At 39.8% G+C, this 21960-nt stretch overlaps 1 protein-coding gene across 7 annotated transcripts in view; it reads right to left on the bottom strand.

The window, feature by feature from the left end:
• Positions 1–21960, bottom strand: part of FAM120B (family with sequence similarity 120 member B) — a 125649-nt gene that overhangs the window by 64522 nt on the left and 39167 nt on the right. Inside the window, exon 6 of one of the 7 annotated variants that reach the window (XM_084622183.1) lies at positions 3559–3764. The exons of the other annotated variants lie outside the window; for them this stretch is intronic. Within the exon in view, the coding sequence (XP_084478309.1) occupies positions 3651–3764 (114 nt within the window). The 3' untranslated portion in view covers positions 3559–3650. Of the gene's footprint in view, positions 1–3558; positions 3765–21960 lie in introns of those variants that run through there. 7 annotated transcript variants of the gene reach the window in all.

The following is a 21960-nucleotide window of genomic DNA, read 5'->3' as shown; positions in this document are numbered from 1 at the left end:
TGTGGCTGCATGTATGATCACGCAAGTGGAGGCTAGATAGAGTCCTAGCTGAGACCAAGAAGATATGATGGGAATATTTAATGATTTTACATTCATTTACCTGACTTAATTAACTGTTTAACAGAACTTCATTGCATACATATTAATATTATGCAATTGTGTATGTTGATTGGCTACTTTAATGGGGTTTTAACATTTTATTCTATTCAGGTTTATACTATACCCATCATGGTGGTATAAAAATAAATTATGGTTTATTTTCTACACTGCAACAAGCAGAGGTGTAGTATTTGATCTTGTGCATTTATCTTTTCCTTATTTTGTGTTTTTTTCCTCTTGGCTTTAATTTTTAAAGTTAAATATACACTTAAATAAACAAGAGATTACAAAATTACCTGAATAGTCTATAGTTTTTATTCACATTTTTACGGACATGAAAGCATTGCCCATAAAGCAGCATGCTTCTGTCTATATACAAAACAAAATTCAACAAAAGACATCATTCAAACAGATTCCAGGACAGGTTAATACTTGCTAATTCCTGATTCACTCAATCAATGCAAGAGAAGTAATTAAAACAAATGAAATCTGATCCAAGTAACTTAAACTGCTGGAACTCAAACCAAATGATGGTGATCAGAATCTGAAGCTATCGCTTTTCTAAACAAACTGGTTCTTTTAGATTAATCTGAGCTGGACCAGTATACTATTAGAGCACTGATTTTCAACTTGTGGTCTGTGGACCCCTGGGGATCCACAGACTATGTCTAAGATTTCCAAAGGGGTCTGAATTTCCATTCAAATTTTTTTTAGAAATTAAAAAATGAAATTGTTCCACAAATGAAACAAGGCTGAAAACCACTGTACTAGAGTTTTCATTCTATTTTGCCACTTATGAAAGATTACCACATATCCTACGTTTCCCATCTCGAACATAAGTCATTATGTAAAGAACTTATGTATGGAACTTAAAATACCATGACATGTAAAGCTAGTCTGAGCAGAGTCTGATGACCCAAGGCCAAGTCCTCAACTGATGTAAACTGGCATCATTCCATTGAATTCAATGGAATTACATCAGCTGAGGATCTAGCCCATGGCACTTTAAACACCAATAGCTGCCTGGAGCCTAGTCTATACCAGTGGGAGCACTGAACTAGGGATAGCAATGGCAGGAAATTTTAGTGTACAGACAGCTTAATCAAGGTGGTAACTTTAGTTGGCATCAATCAGCTTGATGCAACAGCTTGTTGAAAGAGTTATATTTCATCTGCTTCCTTGGCTTGTCTGAGTGAAAAAAGTCAGTATTTTGAAAACACGCTTATGGTGTATTCTGATAAAGGACTACAGCGTCAGATTAAGCTAAGCTCTTCCTGCTTAGACAAGGTGGGTGCAAAGGCAATGTGACTGAAAAGAGAAGGAGGTCCCTGTGCAGGCATCTGGTAGGACAGAAAACTAGAAAAACCAGTTCTTAAATGTTCCTAATACTTCCCAGTAAATATTTAACAGTAAACAGCCCAACTGTTTGGTGTTTATATGCTAAGGAAGGTTTATTTACTGGGTTTTATTGGCAGGTTGGTATAAACGGATACTTCTGTTGAGTAAAACTGCTATTTACATTAAGCCAAAAAAACACAGAAGTGAACCTAAACAAAGCTTCAAATATTGCTTTACCTTTGGGTGTTCTATAAAAAATGAATATCAAAACAAAGCAAGAAACACACTACAAATATGGTACTGTTTATTAAAAACAACCAGTTAAAATTACTTCTAGAGTTCAAAAAAAGTTTGCTTGTAGTTTCTGATTTCATGCTCAAAAATGCATCTTCCTCAGAGAGCTCCCTCTCAGATAGACCATAAGTACTTATTATAAATAGGATTTACTGCAGTTGAAAAAGGCAGATGTTTGCTAGTACCCAGTTCAACTCTAGAAACTCAAAGTGATAATATAGTTATGTAATGAAATGGAAAATATCATTGCTTTCAGAGCTTATATCAGAAAAGATATAAGTACGGGTTCTTTTCCTTTTCCACTTTATTACAATTGTAGAATCAAATCTTGCTCAGCTCTGATCCAGAATTTGTATTGGGTTAGTGACAGTTCAAAACACATCTATATAATATTTGCATAAACTTTCACAGATAACTTAAATAGGCAAACCATCTTTTTAACTGTCACAGCTATACCCATAAAACAGAGCAGATTCACTCTGTATTTAGTTTTACTCACTCTCTCAATGGGCACTCTTCTGTACCTTCTGACAGCTTGTCATGGAACACTCTCACCCACTATACTCACTTTATTACACCTGCTTGCTAATAAAAATTACAGTTGGTATTTTACTGGGGCTTTCATTATAACCATCCCCACGCCATGTTCTATATGTTATGATTTTTTTTCCTTTTTCAATGCTTGGTTTCAGCCCAAAGTTTGGTTCTGTTTTGTTTTAACTGCAAAAAAATTCATTTGTCCCTTTCTGAGCCATGAAAACACGGGAGAAACAAAAATAAAACACTACACTCCTTTTCCTACTATAAAAACATCTATCATCTCCTCTTTTTTCAGTTCCAATAACTTCCTACTACATGCTTCAAAGACTAACATTCTTCTCTCAAAGTAAAATATTTTCTTTGCTATACCTTCCAAACACAGGTATCACACTCCTTAATTCAAACCACAACTTTCATCATAAGGTCTTGGAGACCCTGCAGTCATCTTTTATACTGAAAATTTTGTTTTCTTCATCATCTCCCTTGTATTCAAGACTGTATCTCATCACCTCTAAAATTAGAGGCTGAACGTGCCAGTATTGTATCTTGACCCTTCCTCCCCTTCTGAAATTCTTATTCATGCCTTATTTTAACAGTTTTTGTCTTGCTCAATCATAGGCCTTCTCTACACTAGAATATTTTACCAGCAGCAGTTCTATTGGCATAGCTATTTGGATGTTCAAACTTGGCTGTTTTTAATGGTACAGTATGACCTTACATCATCGTATTGGGAAAAAACATGGCCCTGTGGGTATGCATCCCAAGTGTCCCCCAGGACCACTATCTGGTGCACCTAGTTGTGGGAAATTTTTGCAGTGCATAGTGGGGCTGCTGCCATGCATTGTGGGATGCCATCAGTGCTTTCAGGGAATTGTGGGAGTTTGGGATTTGCTGATAAAACTTTCAAGTTTAGATCAGGTAATAATATGTAATCAAGACTGGAACCTAGCAAGCTATAGTTTCTCTCATGCCTACTTATGCTTATGATTAAGTGTCTCAACAGATTACAATTCTCTTTTCTATGCTTTTAAAGATCTACTTTCTAAGGCTGCAGCACCCCTTGACTTCAAAGGGAGCTGGATCAAACACTAACTGGACATCCAGAAAGATCTACAGCTCCAGAAAACTGAACCATATTGTTTGGCAACTGGTGTTAATGTCATGTGTGTTATGAAATGGCTGATGTATAAGCTCTCAAGCTGAAACTCTCCTTGCACCCAACCAGTTGTGAAAGGGATTGTATGAGGTAACAGACCCCTTGCTTAGGATGTCAAACTTTTTCTGAAGTTTGTTTGTATTGCAAAGCAGCTATACAAAAGGAGCGTTGACACCCAGGCTCACCTTTCTAGGCTCTGTTGTCCAAAATTAGCAGCTTTGGGCTAGTTGATTTCCCAGAAGACATGTCCATGAGTTGTGTTCATGCTGTGAGATCCCAGATTCCAGGAAAGTCTAGAGGCCCAAGACAACTCCTCCTTGGGACAGGGCACTGGTGTCTGCAAAAGGAAGTTGCCTGTGTACAGCTTTTGGCTACCTCTGTTCAAGAAATCAAGACTTGTGTACTTTTTGTAAATAAACAAATTACAACAGAAAACACTTGACTCCATATCACCAATTTCTCCTCCAAAGGGAAACCTACTTGCAAAATCTCCTACCTTTTGGCAAAGGAGCTACAGCACCTCTCTGCTCTGAATTCCTGTTGCTGAATTCAATTCATAACTGCATCTTAGTTTTTATTATTTCTCCACAGTCTTGCTTCCACCTACATTGCTGACCTCATATACCACTTTCTCCTCTACAACATCATCTCCTCAGATATTTCCTATAGCTAGAAGTTGTTGCCTCTCTTGTGTTGCTCTGTAATGAACTCTCTGCTACCCCATGAATCACTCTCTCTATGCAAATCTTGAAGCAAATATTTACTGCTTCCATTCATTCTTTTCTTCCTGGAAGTAGCATGAACTATTGCTTACTTATAATACTGCCATTGTAAAATGTCTCTTCTTTTTCTCTGTCTCTGTACTTATTGTCCTTTTGTGCATGTATAAATTGCTGTACCTTACTCAATACAGAGTTCACTCTCTAGATTATTCTCAGTGTAAAATGATTCATGTGTGCCTTCTACAAAAATGAATTATATTGAATGTATGATACATATGCTATACAGCCCAATATTGATGGAAAAGTAGCAAATTTAGGAATGAATATTGGTCTGTGTGTGTGTGTTTATGTATATACTTCAATTAAACATCTAAAACAATCATATTGGCAAACCCTCACCTCTTTGGGGCAAGGAACTGGAGAAAAAAACTCCACATAGGATGTTTGGAGTAAGGAAGACTACATCAGCTCTCAGAGGAGTGACCATAAACAGAAAATGCAAGGAAATTAATGCTGTGATTTAAATGTGGCATTTTTTTAATGTTCTGCAATGTCACCAGTATATTAGTATGAGCTGAAAATACAAGTGCAAATAGGAAAGAGGTTAACTTGGACTTCTTCCTCATTCACAATTTTAAAGACTTACCTTAACATGGATTGGGATGGCTCTTCAAAGCAAAACCACACAGCAATGGGTGGAATTTTGAGCCAGTGTTTGGCTCCTTAGGAACTTTGCTGAGGAAATAAGGCTATGTCCACACTACAAGTACTATAGACGCACTACAGTTGCGCTGCAGCTATACCACTCTAGCACTGTAGTGTAGACACTTGCTATAGCAACAGAAGGGGTTTTTCTACCACTATAGTAAATCTACCCACGCAAGAGGTGGTAGCCAAGTTGATGGAAGAATTCTTCCATCGCTGCAGCGGTGTCAATACTGGGGTACAGGGTTGGCTTAACTGAGTGACTTAGCTAGGTTGACCTAGGGTTGGTGTACACCTAAAATCTAGGTGTCTCACCTACATTCAAGCCTAAGGAATTGCTTGACTGATTATACACAGGTGTCCTGGGGAAACTGTTATATATTTATAACATATGCTAGAAAGAATGCCTATCCACACATTAGGTGACCTTGCTATAACTTAAAAATGCATCATTATGTGGAGGTGCTGAATTGTGTTCACTGTAATGATGTCTGATAAAAAAAAACCAATGTCAAGCTCAATTAAGCTGTTAACTGTAATGTAGATGTGGCCATGGATCATTGGAAGAGATGACACCCCTAAGAAGGATGGCCCAGTGGTTAGAGCACTAGCCTAACACTTGGGAGACCAAGCTTTGAGTCCCTTCTCTGACACAGATTTCCTGTGTGATCTTGGACAAGTAACTTAGGGCTTGTCTACACTTACATTTTATCGCACTCTAACCTGCAGGCTCAGGGGTGTGAAAAATCACCCCCCTGAGCGCAGCAATCAAAGCACTTTAAAGCGCTTGTGTAAACAGGTTCCGAGCTCTGGGAGAGCTCGCACTTCAAAGCTCTGCCACAGGAGCACTCCCGCGACAGCGCTTTGAAGTCTCCAGTGTAGCCATGCCCTTATTCTCTCTGTGCCTCATAATACTATTTCCCTATCTCCCAGAAGTCGTGTGGGGATAAATACATTAAAGATTGTCAGGGACTCAGATACTATGGCAAGGGGGGGAGCATATAAGTATGTAAAATAGATAGACAATTTCAGTTTTCATACTCGTATATGAAAAGAACCATTTTACTCTTTTTGCAAAACCAAAGTGCCATAGTACAGGCAAATATCAAACAAAACAGTCAGAAAATAAAGAGCGGGAAAATAGCAATGTAAAGAAAACCCCTTTAAAATTTATTAATTTAATATTAATAATACTTCGCATTTAATGGCATCTTTCAAGTCCAAGATCACATTATTATTAATTAATAAATAATACCAATAAATATTTTAACCATTTCAAATGGGCAAACAGAGGAAAAGAGAAGTTAAATGACTTCCCCAAAGTCCCAAATCAAGTCAAAAACAGGAACAGAACATAAAAGTTTTGTCTCCCAGTTCTGTACTCTTACCTAGTAAACAATACTCCCAACTAGCAACATATTTCACAGAGAAAAGGTGAGCAAAGATGTTCATTGTTATCCTGGCTGTCTTTTGACATCTTTAAGGTAACAATTCCATTAAACACATTCCAGCACATCCTACAAAGCACTGCAACCGTATGCCTGAAGGTTTATTTTATCTTTGCCATCCACCTACAAATGACTTGTTAGGATGATTACGCAAAACATTTTTAGCTCTCTTCAGCTTCACACAACCACCTGCTTTTGCAGTGAAATCCTGGGCAGATGTGAAACTAGCACTCCTGGTCATGCAAAACAATGGACATGCTGACGGGTGCAAGGAAAAGCAGATGACAGGCAGGTGCGCATGCCACTGCTTACTTAACACAGGTTCCCTTCTCCTTGAGAGGCCCCGCCCTCTGGGCAACACGTGCCACTTAAGGACACAGGTCAGCTCTTACACGTGATGGAGTGCAGCCACATCTCAGCCAGGCAAACACGTTATCTCCAACCTTCATACATTTATCCTCTCCTTTAACAATCACCTTTCAAGACAACAACAGAAAGGAGAACTCTTTCTTATTATGAACAAATGTAGACTATGATCAACATAAAACTGGCTGGATCATGTCAGTCCACACTAGAAATTAGTATTTCCCTTGCATGTTAAAAATTACCCCTGATTCTTTTACAGTTGTATTCGGTGACGTTGTAGCCATGTTGGTGCAGGATATGAGAGACACAAGGTGGGTGAAGTAATATCTTTTATTGGACCAACTTTTGCTGTTAAGAGAGACAAGCTTTCAAGATGATACAGAGCTCTTCTTCTAAGACAAGAGCAGCTCTGTGTAAGCTCAAAAGCTAATCTCTCTCACAAACAGAAGCTGGTCCAATAAAAAATATTACCTCACCCACTTTGTCACTTCTATAGTTGTCAGTTTCTGTTAATCAACCTTTTGGGAGGGGTTTTATTCTCCTTTCTCTGCTGCTTTGCCAGCAGGAATCAGGAAGGCTTTTCCTATATATAAAACCTTCCATACTGTTATAGATTATGGCTTGCATTCACGTGAAAGTAGCAATAATTATCCTATCTAACATTTCCATGTCCTTTATCCTGAAAGATCCTAAAAAGCATTTACCAAATTATTCACAGAATGGAAATACTTCACAACTGAAATGCTGCTGCTATTAGCCAGGTGAACAACCAGTAAACAAGCAGCTATACCATAGCAGAGGAAGAAAATATTTTGGCCCATGATTTCAGGGAAAACTCATTCCCCTATGAAAAATACAAAAATATATTTAAGGTCCACAAAGGGAAGCCAAATCCTCACTTTTAAGGACTTGCTCGAAAAATTTGCACACTAGTACACTGCACAGAACTAAATGCATCTACCTCAAAATGATGAAGGGCTGAGTCCACCCTGCTAAGACTTGTACCCGTGCTTCCCGGGAATATAAATATGTCAGTGCTGATATCTGGACCTATAACAGAATGAATACTGTCCATCAAGAAATTACAATATTTTATATCTATAAATAAATTATATAAGAATGTGTGGAGATGACATACTCTGATTACACTAATAATTAAATCAGAAAATGCAGAGGCATCTGACAGAAAGCAACAAGGTGGAGAGAGAGAATGCTAATCTACCTTTAAAGATTGATGTATCAGATTGGGCTAAAGAATATTTACATGTTAATGGGCCATTGTCAGCTGGGGAAGGTGCTGTTTGGGGAAGGCAAGTGATTGTCTATGCAACAGGATCAAAGGAGATTTTTAAATACTAGGGGGCAAAAGATAAAATCAGAAAAATGGCTACAGTTCTAGAAGGTTTTCGTTGTTAAATATAGTAAACAATAGGTAATTTCAGTTCCTAAGCTATGGCACCTGTGCAAACATCATTTTATCTATGTAAGTACAACACAGGATGCCATGGCTAATAATGACATAGGGACATCATACCTGACCACTTAAAAGTCCCCAGACTAGAATATAAACAGTCCTGCAGTACAAAAGAGACACATGGAAGTGGGCATGCTGAATTGAGAGACAGCTTGTCAGAGAGACAGAAACTGACATTATATATATTAAATCTACCAGGCTATTAATCAGGATACCTAAAGAGAATCCTTTTAATTCTCTGGTTTTCTGCAGTGTAACTCCAAAGGTTTAGACCTACTTTGGCAAGACCAAATGCCCTCAGAACTAAATGCGTTGATATAATTTATTCTTCATAAATAATTTAAGGTTGGTTTGACTCACTTTTTTATTCTTACTTTATATCCATTAGGACTTGGACAATTTGGGGGATACTGTAATTCACTTTGGGCCATCTCAAGAAAAGGTAGAGACATCTAAGCTTCTGAGGACATGGAGTGGTGTGAAGCTATCTCACCCCCATGGGGTGTTATCACCACTTTTGGTCCAGTTAGTTCAAAGCATTGAGAAAGACTAAAGACCACAGATGAGAGAACAGACTGAGGGGCAAGGATCACAAGACCACTAAATCCTTCCTACTCCCTCATATTTGCAGTTTTGCTCACAGGTTTTAGAAGACTTTTGGCAGAACCAAACCTAGCTGGAGCATAAGAATATGCTTAAATCCCATTGCAGTCAATGCTTAAGTGCTTTACTGAACCAGGTCCTAAGTGAGCAATAAAAGCTTACCCAGGAAATCTTACATTTTTCTTTGCATTTTATTTTATTTTTTTTATTTTGTTCAGGCTTCAGGCAAAATTTTATTAGTAACAAGAAGAGTCACATAGGCAGAGTCAACAAAGAGCTTTGTTTATTTTCCATGGGTGGGGAGTAAATTTTTGAACCGCAATTAATTTTATTTTGAATAATGTAGCTAGTTCACAGAGGCTGCTTGGAATCTGTCAGAAAAACATTACGTCTAAGAGAATTGACAGATGAAGTTTTGATTTGCCAAACGGGTCAAAGGACTCTGAAGTTCTGGTATGTTCAGAATTAGCTATTTTTTCCTTCCTTTTCTGGTTGAATGTAGGGGGGGAAAATGTAGTGGAGCTCAAAAGGAGAGTATTCTGTACTCTACAGTATTTTGCCTTGCCTGATATTTGAAGCCAATCACCTAACTCAGGCCACTTTTCTCATCTACAAACACACACACTACAAGCTGTTACATATCACTTGATTTATGTGGATATTGGTAGGATCAACAAGGCATGTCCTAGAAATAGATTCACAGAAAAAAAAATGTGGTTTTAAGTTGATGTTATGGTATTACCAACCTATCACAAGTACACAAATTCATTTAACAACATCCATGGCTCTGTATGGCACAGAATTCTGGGAACACCCAGATAAATTGCAACTGTTGTTGTGATTACATTTTCTTATCATGTAAGAAAATATTCTCTTCCAAGAGGTGATAAAGCAATTAATTATTTACTAAAAAAGAGTTTTTATCTGACTACCTATGGAGCTGAGCTGAAAGCAGCTTTTATAATTCCATTTGTTGTATTTATTTTTTCACACTTTTTAGCATAATATTCTAAAATAACTGTACCAAATTGAATTATTTCATGTCAATATGTAATTGTTTTCAACAAGAGCTCTCAAAACAAAAGTATATTCAAACAAGTACATTTCAGTGTTTTACTTGCTTGTACATCTAAATAGCCAAACTGAGCATTTTAACATTGGTCAAAAAAGGTATATTGTCCCAAAGCAGATAATTTGATGGGATTTTTTTTTTTACAACAGTTATAAAGCTCTGAAAAATATTAATGTTGGAAATGGTGCCACTATAAGTACTGTGTATTTCTACATATGCCATCTGCTCCTGTTATAATACTTAAATTCATCCCAATTGTTGTATATTTCTGCAAGAAATCAGACATTGTACTAAAACAAACTTGCTCTAAAAGTGAGAAAAAAGCAGAACACAAGAGAGTGCTGAGATTCGTCTGTCAAATCTAATTCATACTTGCTTGCATGCTGTTCACTTTAAAACACATTCTGCACATTGCATAGGACTCAAATGTCAGCCCAAGCATATTTACTTTGAACATAGTACTAGATTTCCTCTACTGATTTTTAACCTCAACTTTAAGAAGCTTTTTGTCTCCAGTGTGAATCTTTCCACTCCTGTACTTTACAGAAATCTTACAAGAACTGCCTTTCAGCTTGAAGGGACAGTATTATAGGGTGCCCCTTTTTACAACTTATTACAGCCACTATTGTTTGGACAGTATTCTACATACATTGTGTGAAAGATAAATTATGGCTGCACTTACTGCAAAACAACTGTGAATGGCACAGTGTTAGAAAGGACACTGCAAACATGACTGCTGGTGCCTCTCTTTCTCTGCAATGCCTGCAAACTTGTGATGTTGGCTCTCTGGGCTCTTTGCCAAAACCACACATCAGATTAAAATAGAAAGAATGGAAATAGGCAACCTGGGGTCCAAAATCTTAATTCTGACCTTATGTACAGCTCCATGGGAGGCCTGCGCAAAACATAATGTTTATATACCATAAAAGGGGAAAGGGGGAAGCTGGAACAATCTTATGGAAAAAGAATGAATAAAAAAATCCTGCATATAAAGAACACTTTTCAGTATTTTGAAGCCATCAATCACGAAAAATAATCAAATGAGCACTTATAAACATTCCATTAGTTCTAAGAAAGTAACAATTTAATGTGTGTGTTAGTTCCGTATCCACAGCCTGGTTTCTCTCAACTTCAGACAAACTATATTTTGACTGGATTTAACTTATTTTATTCAAACCACAGATACATTACATAAATCTATAGCGTTATTACTCTAATTAAATATAGATGACCTATTAGCATAATAAGCAAATTCAGGGTGGGAGTTGAGAACATATATTTATCATATCAAAGATGTAGCCTGCTTACTTACTCCAGTGCTTAACAAAGGGTTTTCTTCTACTACAAATAATGGACTGAGACTCTTGCACTTCTGAGCCTTCAGAATTGGGCCAAATGATTTTGTACAGAGGATACAAGTTGCTCATAAACTAATCCCCAGGTAAATGATTTTGATGAATTAAATACATGTGATTAGTCACAAAAATGTATATTAAAATACTGGCATCACAGATATAAAGCTTTGACATACTTAGGACTAGTCTACACTGGCAGTGCTTTAACGTGGCGTGTGTAGTCACGGCAGAGCGCTGGGAGAGAGCTCTCCCAGCGCTCTAAATAAACCACCTCCACGAGAGGCGCAGCTACCAGCGCTGGTGCACTGTTTACATTGGCACGGGGTTATAGCGCTGAAACTTGCTGCACTCAGGGGGGTGTTTTTTCACACCCCTGAGTGAGAAAGTTGCAGTGCTTTAAACTGCCAGTGTAGACAAACCCTAAATCAGCGGTTCTCAAACTTCAGCAACCCGAGGACCCCCATTTTGATTTTAAAATTTTCCCGGATCCCCAAGCCCCCCTCCCATGCTCAGCGCAGGCTCCACCCCCACACCATCCCTGCCCCTCCTCTTTCTGCCCCCTCCCCCGAGCATGCCCCATCCCTTCTCCAGCTCCTCCATCACACCACTTTACAGCTGCTCCCTGGCATGCAGGAGGCACTGGGAGGGAGGGAAAGGAGTTGATCACTGGGGCCAGTGGCCCCAGACACAATTCTACCCCCTCCCCTGAGCACGCCTCATCCCCACTCCTCTCCCTCCCTTCCAGCGCCTCCTGCAGGCTGGGGAAAATGTTCCCCAGCCTGCAGGAGGCAATGGGAGGGAAGGGGAGGAGTTGATCAGCAGGGCCTGCAGACCCCCAGGAGTACCCTCGCAGACTCCCAGGGGTCCACGGACCCCAGTTTGAGAAACGCTGTACTAAATGATTCTATAGCATTCTCATAAAATTTCCTATGAGCTGAAGGAAGTTAAGTTTGGCTTCAGTTCTTAGAAGGCTCTTCGTTGTGTTGTAGAGTCCATATTTAACTTTTGCTTTTCCACTGAAGTTATGTCACTATGATAAAACACTTGAACTCTGCTCCCATGGTGTATCTTGTTACCAAAACCTTAAATTCAAATTACTTCCATTTTAGACAGTGTGGTATATTCATTGCTTTTGAAGCCACCACCTGATTTTAATTTATAAAATATTTAAAATTAACGTATTAGTGCAAGAGCTACATTAAAATGTAGTGAAACTATTACATTAATATATTAGAAAAACAATTGCAGTTACTCTCAAAGTAAAGTGCTTTAACATGAAAGGTTTCAGAGTAACAGCCGTGTTAGTCTGTATTCGCAAAAAGAAAAGGAGTACTTGTGGCACCTTAGAGACTAGCCAATTTATTTGAGCATAAGCTTTCGTGAGCTACAGCTCACTTCATCATATGCATCCGATGAAGTGAGCTGTAGCTCACGAAAGCTTATGCTCAAATAAATTGCTTAGTCTCTAAGGTGCCACAAGTACTCCTTTTCTTTTAACATGAAAGTCACTTGAACTACAATTCCCAGAATGCTCATGTTACCGACAATTATGAATACTTCAAAACTAATTCTAAATTATTCTATCTATCTAGGTACGAACATGGCCTCCATCACCACAGTATTTGAGCAATTCACAAAAATTAATGAGTTTATCTTCACACCAGCTTTGTATTTGTAGCCTCATTTTACAGATAGAGAATTGAGGCACAGGGAGATTAACTGACATTTCTAAGTTCACACAGGAAATTTGGGACAGTCAGGAACTGAACCCAGATCACCTGAGTCCCAATACAGTGCACAAGACTACACTTCCTCTCTCACACGTCAATCCATAGATTATGACTTTATGTCAGAAGTACCATTTTTAACAATTACGCTATAGCTGTGGTCCACCTGAGTGAAAAAGAATGTTATTTCATGAGTATTTTAAATAGAAGATTTAGTGAAGCAAGGCTAAGCAGGTCTGGCATCTAAACACACAAAGACCAAGACCACATTCATCCAGTATAATGCGACACAATCATACGTAAAATGAGGGTTTTTTCTGTAAGAGGTTTGTGATTGACGGAGAGAGTTACAGTCTGTGAGGGGGGACGGTATTAAAGGAAAAAAGGATGGCAGGATTATCAAGGAAGAACCAGAGAGAGAGAGAGAGAGATTTACGGCCAGCTGCTGCTATGGTTAGAACAAAGAACTGAGACAGCAGTGGCTCCACCTTTTACACCCTCACCTTCAGAACATTCAGGAACACGGAGGGTAGAGGTAGGAGGGATGAGTAAGTACTCTAACAGGCACTGCTTTGAGATGGTCACATCATTGAAGCTGCAATGGCTGGTGCATCCCACAAGCAGGAATATGCAGAGCCTGAGGATGCTAGAAGAAATGGAGGAACATTCCAGCAGCTTCCAATTTAAGAAAAGTCCAAGTCCAGCACAAGATTAGGGCAAAAGGACATTGTTTTAAAATGATACATGAGAACTATTAATTGGCTGTTAGTCTGGCAAGGATTTAAACATGCAAGGCAACATATCTGTATATGGTAGCTGCTAATAAAGGAGGACTGTATATCATTAGTGCTCAAGACTTCAGCCATTTGTCTAACAGCAAGACTGTTGGTTAAGGACTCACATATGTAGGAGAAAAATTTAATTTCAATGTCACAATGCTCAGGGCCTGTCTACAGTGAAACGTGGCAGTGGTGTGCTGCTGTAGTGCTTCAGTGAAGACGCTACCGATGCTGATGGGAGGGGTTCTCCCATTGGAATAGATAATCCACCTCCCCAAGAGGCAGTAGCTAGGTCAATAGAACTGTCCTGTGGACCTAGCTCTGTTTACACTGGGAGTTAGGTCAGCTTAATTGAGTTGCTCAGGGATGTGGGTTTTTCACACCCTGAGGGATGTTGATATAATTTCCTAGTGTAGACCAGGCCTCAGAGTTGGCAGGGTTTTCCGGATTCTGTTCAGCTCTGCAGTTCCCAAGGGAAGAGAAAAAAACTCTTCCATAATCAAATTCCAGATGAAAATTCCAGACCCCTCTTATTTTGAACAGAGGGTGCCTCTCACAGTGGAACAATGTTTGTAACCACAGACCATTCTCTTATTAAGATGAGGGAAGGGAAAGAAAAGAAAGAATTGGGACATAGTGCTGACTTATTACTACTGATCAAGTATATATTTTTAAGTACACTTGTAGGAGCACAAGACAATACATTTATAAACTCGTCCCATGTTCAGTCTCTGTAGGAATTAAGATTTTCTCAGTCATGGCTCCAAACATCAAGATAGAATGGTGCTGCTGCACTGTGTGGTTCCATAGCAAAATGACAAAATTCTTCCCTGTGTCCTGACCACAATGGGAGCCATGTACAACATCCAAGAGCAGTATTTGTCCCAAAAGATTAAACTGCTTACACAAAGTAACATCTAATTCAAACGGAAGTAATGTGACAGCAGTTTACAAAAGTACATAAAAGTACACCTAAGCATCCTCATAAACATGAAAACTCAACACTTTATGTTCATGCTCTATTTGCTTTATGTTTTTATTGAATGACTGTGATAGATAATATTAGGCTTCAGAGCACATCAAAATTCCAGATGTTAAGTACTATACTATATGTAACAGGATTTCTATATGGGAGTAAACGCTTTATTTTTGCTAGGAGCCACATTGCTTTCAACTCAATGTATGCTTTCTCTCTTATGTTATGCAGATTTAATGTTTGCTCTACAATACAACAATTCCTTGATGAACTCAGCAGAAATAATTTTTTTAAAGTTTGGATTTCAGCAGTTAGGACAAGACAAGAAATGACAGGATACAGGGCAAACTGAGCATTTTTGGAATTCCAATTCAAATACACCAGTGATCAATGGGCAATGACACAAGGAACACTACACACAAGTGGCTCATTTACTTTGTTATCAAGAGAAGGCGTTTTCAAAAGTGTGCCCTGGCCTGTTCAAAGTAACAAAGCATTCCACAGGTGTGTGAATAGATTATCAGAATCTGGAATAAGGCTCCACCCACTCCCATGCCTCCTCCCCTTGCATTTTATCTGTATCCAAACCTCTTAAATAGGTTAAATAAATAGGCAGACCCAATACACACCCTGTTTACCTCTAAATAAAACCCAGACTCCAGAGTGATTAGAAAATAACAGACACATATATTCTGACTGTGCCACAGGGCATGTTACAACATCAAGTACCTTTAAAATTCTTTAAAAAAAAAAAAGGAGTACTTGTGGCATTATAATTAGCTTTAAAGTTCTTACATTATCACAAATGAAAGAGACCTGAAGAACTCTGTGTAGCTCAAATGGATGTCTCCTTCACCAACAGAAGCTAGTCCTATAAAAGATATTACCTCACCCACCTTGTATCTCACATATGAAAGAGGCATAGTTCATGTTCCTCTATTACAATATATCAAAGGTTAACATCTGGTAAATTGTTTTTATATGTTGATTCAAAAATATGAGAAAGAATAAAAGTTACATATTTGCTTTTATAAAGAATGTCACAGTGAATCCAAGTTACAGGTTTCATAAGTGTTATTGATTCGATTCTTAACAGCTCACTTGAGCCACCAAAACTCAGTTTCAGAGTGGTAGCCATGTTAGTCTGTATCAGCAAAAAGAACAAGGAGTACTTGTGGCACCTTAGAGACTAACAAATTTATCTGGGCATAAGCTTTTGTGGCCTAAAACCCACTTCATCAGATGCATGCAGTGGAAAATACAGTATATATATATATATATAGATAGATATATATATATATATATATAGAGAGAGAGAGAGAGAACATGAAAAAATGGGTGTTGCCATACCAACTCTAACAAGACTAATCAATTAAGGTGAACTATTATCAGCAAGTGGAAAAAATGTTTGTAGTGATAATCAGGATGGCCCATTTCAAACAGCTGACAAGAAGGTATGAGTAACAGCAGGGAAAAATTAGCATGGGGAAATAGTTTTTAGTTTGTGTAATGACACATCCACTCCCAATCTTTATTCAAGCCTAATTTAATGGTGTCCAGTTTGCAAATTAATTTCAGTTCTGCAGTTTCTCGTTGGAGACTGTTTTTGAAGTTTTTTTGTTGAAGAAGTGTGACTTTTAGGTCTGTAATTGAGTGTCCAGGGAGGTTGAAATGTTCTCCAACTGGTTTTGGAATGTTATAATACTTGACATCTGATTTGTGTCCATTTATTCTTTTACGTAGAAACTGTCCAGTTTGGCCAATGTACATGGTAGATGGGCACTGCTGGCACATGATGGCATATATCACATTGGTAGATGTGCAGGTGAACGAGCCTCTGATAGGGTGGCTGATGTGATTAGGCCCTATGATGGTGTCCCATGAATAGATATGTGGACACAGTTGGCAACGGGGTTTGTTGCAAGGATAGGTTTCTGGGTTAGCGTTTTTGTTGCATTGTGTGTGGTAGCTGGTGAGTACTTGCTTCAGGTTGGGGGGCTGTCTGTAAGCAAGGACTGGCCTGTCTCCCAAGATCTGTGAGAGTGATGGGTCGTCCTTCAGGATAGGTTGTAGATCCTTGATGATGCGCTGGAGAGGTTTTAGTTGGGGGCTGAAGGTGACAGCTAGTGGTGTTCTGTTACTTTCTTTGTCAGGCCTGTCTTGTAGTAGGTGACTTCTGTGTACTCTTCTGGCTCTGTCAATCTGTTTCTTCACTTCAGTCAGTGGGTACTGTAGTTGTAAGAATGCTTGATAGAGATCTTGTAGGTGTTTGTCTCTGTCTGAGGGGTTGGAGCAAAAGTGATTGTATCTTAGAGCTTGGCCGTAGGCAATGGATCGTGTGGTGTGGTTTGGATGAAAGCTGGAGGCATGTAGGTAACTGTAACCGTCAGTAGGTTTCCGGTATAGGGTGGTGTTTATGTGACCATCCCTTATTAGCACTGTAGTGTCCAGGAAGTGGATCTCTTGTGTGGACTGGACCAGGCTGAGGTTGATGGTGGGATGGAAATTGTTGAAATCATGGTGGAATTCAACAAGGGTCCAGATGGTGAAGATGTCATCAATGTAGCACGAGTAGGGGCGTTAGGGGACAAGACCTGAGGAAGCGTTGTTCTAAGTCAGCCATAAAAATGTTGGCATACTGTGGGGCCATGTGGGTACCCATAGCAGTGCAGCTGACTTGAAGGTATACGTTGTCCCCAAATGTGAAATAGTTGTGGGTAAGGACAAAGTCACAAAGTTCAGCCACCAGGTTTGCCATGACATTATTGGGGATACTGTTCCTGATGGCTTGTAGTCCATCTTTGTGTGGAATGTTGGTGTAGAGAGCTTCTACTTCCATATTGGCCAGGGTGGTGTTTTCTGGAAGATTACCAATGGATTGTAGTTTCCTCAGGAAGTCAGTGGTGTCTCGAAGATAGCTAGGAGCGCTGGTAGCGTAGGGCCTGAGGAGAGAGTCTACATAGCCAGACAATCCTGCTGTCAAGGTGCCAATGCCTGAGATGATGGGGCGCCCAGGATTTCCAGGTTTATAGATCTTGGGTAACAGACAGAATATCCCTGGTTGCGGTTCTAGGGGTATGTCTGTGCAGATTTGTTCCTTTGCTTTTTCAGGGAGTTTCTTGAGCAGATGGTGTAGTTTCTTTTGGTAATTCTCAGTTAAATAAATATTGTGACAATCATTTTGCAAATGGGGAAACTGAGGCATAGAGCCATTAAATGACTTGCACAAAATTATTTATTATTTCTGTTACCATAGGGTCTATAAGCCCCTGTCGTGAACCAGGACACCACCATGTGCAAGGTGCTGTACAAACATAGAACAAAAGGTTGGTCCCTGCACCAAAAAACTTACAGTTTAAGTACAGTATGAGAAACAAAGAGGGATAGACAGGCAGACTAGTACAAGGAAACAATGAGATAATATTGGTCAGCAAGATAAGCTGTGGTCTTAACAAACCAGCAGTCTAACTTCTGTCAAATTTTTTGTAGACATCACTGCAAAGGAGTTTAAAGGAGGGATCTGAAGGAAAACAATGAAATGGCTTTGCAGATGTTTACAGGGAGTACCCTCCCAAGTGTAAGGGACAGCATTATAGACAGCACAAAGGTGCTTGTTTGAAAATTTAACAAGAGGGTGATAGAGGCTGACATCACAGGCCAACTGATCAACTGGAGGCAGGTCTCAACCTTTCACTACTAAATGAGAGATGATAGGTAGAGTGGGGACAGGCTATGAAGGGCCTTGAAAGTGAAGACAAGCCATGGTTGATACAATACAGAAATGGCACAAGTAATCCGTGGCACAGCTGAGAAAGGAACCCGAAAATCCATATATTTCCCACCCAGTTCCTTGCAATATATACTGTATATGACTGACTGTTTTTCCTATTTGATCATCCTACCACATGATATCAAACCAATATTTCAACACAAAATTCTAGACTATAATCCATACTTCATATGTTTGTAGTGCTTAGCATAACAGGCCTCTGATCCTGACAGTCACCTCTATAAATATTAGGAAATCTTAACTATAGGAACTGCTATTACTCTGCTAATAATAGACTATTTGACCTCAGTACTTCATCTAACATTGGTTAACTGTTCCATACAGACACACTCTACATCTCAGGCTGATTCCATAAAAAATCCATCATTACAGGACATATTTTCAATGTTATTTAGTTTATACTTTCATTCTCTCTTCCAAATTTTAAATAATAAAGTCAAACAAGTACTGTAAACCACTTTTGTGGATCTTTCTGATTATATTAAAGACCACATATCACAAAAAGAGAACTTGTGTCTAAAGGATTCCACAACACCTTAAACACTGTCTTGTGTCCCTAGATACTGCAGTATTGGATCCCCAAAGAGGGTCTTTACAACACTGGAAAATGTAAAACAACATGTGATTCTTTACAAGTAGGCTAACACTTTAGTACAAATGGTGTAACGACGCATTATTTTGTACTGTGTCTTTCATACAATTTGTATTCTCAAATGTGTTAAGAGTTCTCAGAAAAATAGACTCTCTCGTTAGACAGGAATGTGCATTCAAACATTTCCTTTACACATTAAAAAAATAATTTTTGAACATGGCATGTGGAATTAAACAAGTTTCTGTCTAACATGATCTGAAATAGACTAGACACTATCATCCCCAATTCAAAGTATAGAAAGGGAACTTACCAATTTCTGACAGGAACTTATGGGAAGAGTGATTTTATTTTTCATCTCGAGTATCTCATAAAAACTCAGCTGATTTTTTTCAAAATTCCATACAAAGGCCCCCAATCCTGCAACTGACTGCACATGTTCACCCCTCCTCCTGCACTAGTCAACCAAATTCATCTTTATACTTAGACCCAGCATGGAAAATTTCAACCTGAAAGGAACTTTTTTGAGAAAGCTATGAGCAACTGGAAAAGTGGGACTATTATGGAAACAATTCAATCTTAACTGCAGCACTGGCTATGATGATACTTGGCACTTATCTAATACCTTTCATCCAATTATCTCCAACTATTTTGCCATTGTTATTTAATTACAGTACCCTTGCAACATCCATGTGAAACAGATATGTATTAGCACTATCTTTTAGGCCTTGTCTACACTACAAAGTTTTTTGTCATCAAAACAGCGTACACACTGCAATGCAACTTTTGGCAGCAAAAATTTGTTTTGGAGACAAAATAAAATCAGCCCAACGAGAGACATAAGTCTTTTTGTGCAAAATTTTTGTCGACAAAGTGCCAGTGTAGACACCATACTTGATTTTATCGCTTTAATTGGCCTCCAGGAGGTGTCTCACATGCCAATAATGACCACTCTGGTCAGCAGTTTGAACTCCACTGCCCTGCAGCCAGGTAAACAACCATCCGCCCCTCCCCCCTTAGAAGCCCAGGGAATGTTTGAAATTCCATTTCTTGTTTGCTCGGTGTGGAGAGGTCTCATCACATCTTCCCAGGTGACCATGGCAGGCTATCAGAGCAAATGATCTCCAGCTTGGATGACTGCGGAGCTGCTGGAGCTACTCAGGATATGGGGAGAGGAGGCTGTACGGTCCCAGCTGTGCTTGAGCCATAGGAATTTTGATACCTACGGGCAGATTTCTTGAGGCTTGTGTGAAAAGGGCTGTGATTGGAACACGCTGCAAAGAGAAGATAAAGGAGCTGAGGCAGGCGGACCACAAGGCGAGGGAGGCAAACTGTTGCTCTGGTGCTGCACCTAAGACCTGCCAATTTTATAAGGAGCTGGATGCGATCCTCGGTGGTGACCCCACCTCCACCACCAAGAGCCCCGTGGATACTTCAGAAGGCCTGGGGATGGCAGAAAAAGGACCTAACCCAGAGGATGAAGTCACTGAAGAAGAGGTGGACAATGATGTGGAGCTCCCAGCAGGGTCACCCGGTGGGGCAGGCAGCCAGGAACTGTTCACCAGTCCAGAGGTGTCTAGCCAGTCTCAGAAGTTACTCTCTGGTGAGCAAGAAGCAGGAGAGGAGATGCCTGGTAAGTGGCTGCAGTTTGTGTAGTGCAGAGGTGGGTTCAGGGTAAGAAATGTACAAGGCTGTCTGTGTTTCTGTATGCTGGACATTTCCCTGTGTAGCTAATCAGTATGGCAGAACACGCCAAATCTCACAGGAATCTTCCAGAGAGATCTCTAGGAACGTTTCCTGGAGGTACTCTGCAATCCTCTGCCGAAGGTTCCTTGGCAGAGCTGTTTTGTTCCTCCCCCCATTGTAAGAAAAACTTTCCCACACCATTCAGCAATCACTTGTGCAGGTACCAAAGCGGCACAGAGGTGAGTAGCACAGGGACCAGAGAAGAAGCCACAAGTGTGTAGTAGATGTACCCTCGCTTCCCTGCTTACCCTCAGCAGTGAGATATCTGCTACAATGACCCCTGCCTGTCGAAAAGCGTGGGAGAATTTTATAATTTTTTCCCTAGTCGGCTGCACCGCAACCCTTGCAGAGTGCTCTTTTCCATCATGTAGAGCGCCCCCCCATCCTCCCAGCCAACACTGACCGTGCTTTGGGTGTTCGCAGAGATGTGTGCTTGCCAAGGGTCAGTGAGAAAGTGATTGTTGTGTTACCAGAGGTGTATTTTACTGAAATGTTTCAATGCTGTTCATGAATTTAATAATCATGCCTCTGCTTCGACAGATGTGGCCTTCAGGAACACCCCACACACACCAGCCAAGAGTTTCCGCCAGATAAAAAAGCGTCCAAGATGGAGCAAAGACGACATGTTCCGGGAAGTACTGCATTTCTCCAATGCAGAGAAAAGGGAATTTAAGGAGTGGAAGGAAGACGAAAGGCAGGACAGAAAAGAAAATCAGGAGTTTGTTAAGGATGCTACTGAATGGATGATTACAGTCGTGGAGGAGCAAACGCAGATACCAAAGTCCTTAATAATGCTGCAGACTGAGCAAATGTGTGCCCACCCTCTCCTACAGCACATTCAGAACTCTTTTCCATGCCCCCCACCAAACTCCACCCACACCTTCCTTTCCGCTTTCCGGGACTTCTCAGTTTCCCCTTCACTCCACTCCCTCGGACAACTTTCAAAATGATAGCTGAACCTACACACAGCTCTGAAAGTCTGCCCTTCCCTGGTACCTCCTTTCCCAGCAAGCGTGTGTGTGTGTGGTTTCTTGTGCAATAAAAGCGAAGTTTTTGAACAGTAACTCATCTTTATTTGTTTCCTACAAATTGAGATAGCAGGCATTACCAGTACATACACAGGAAGTTTAATAATTTGCTTACTGGAATATAAGGCCCCAAATGTCACCATTGCTTCCTAG

Source organism: Lepidochelys olivacea (assembly GCF_965140295.1).
Source record: "Lepidochelys olivacea isolate rLepOli2 genome assembly, chromosome: 3".
NCBI lineage: Eukaryota > Metazoa > Chordata > Testudines > Cheloniidae > Lepidochelys > Lepidochelys olivacea.
This window is presented reverse-complemented; position numbering and strand designations above follow the sequence as displayed.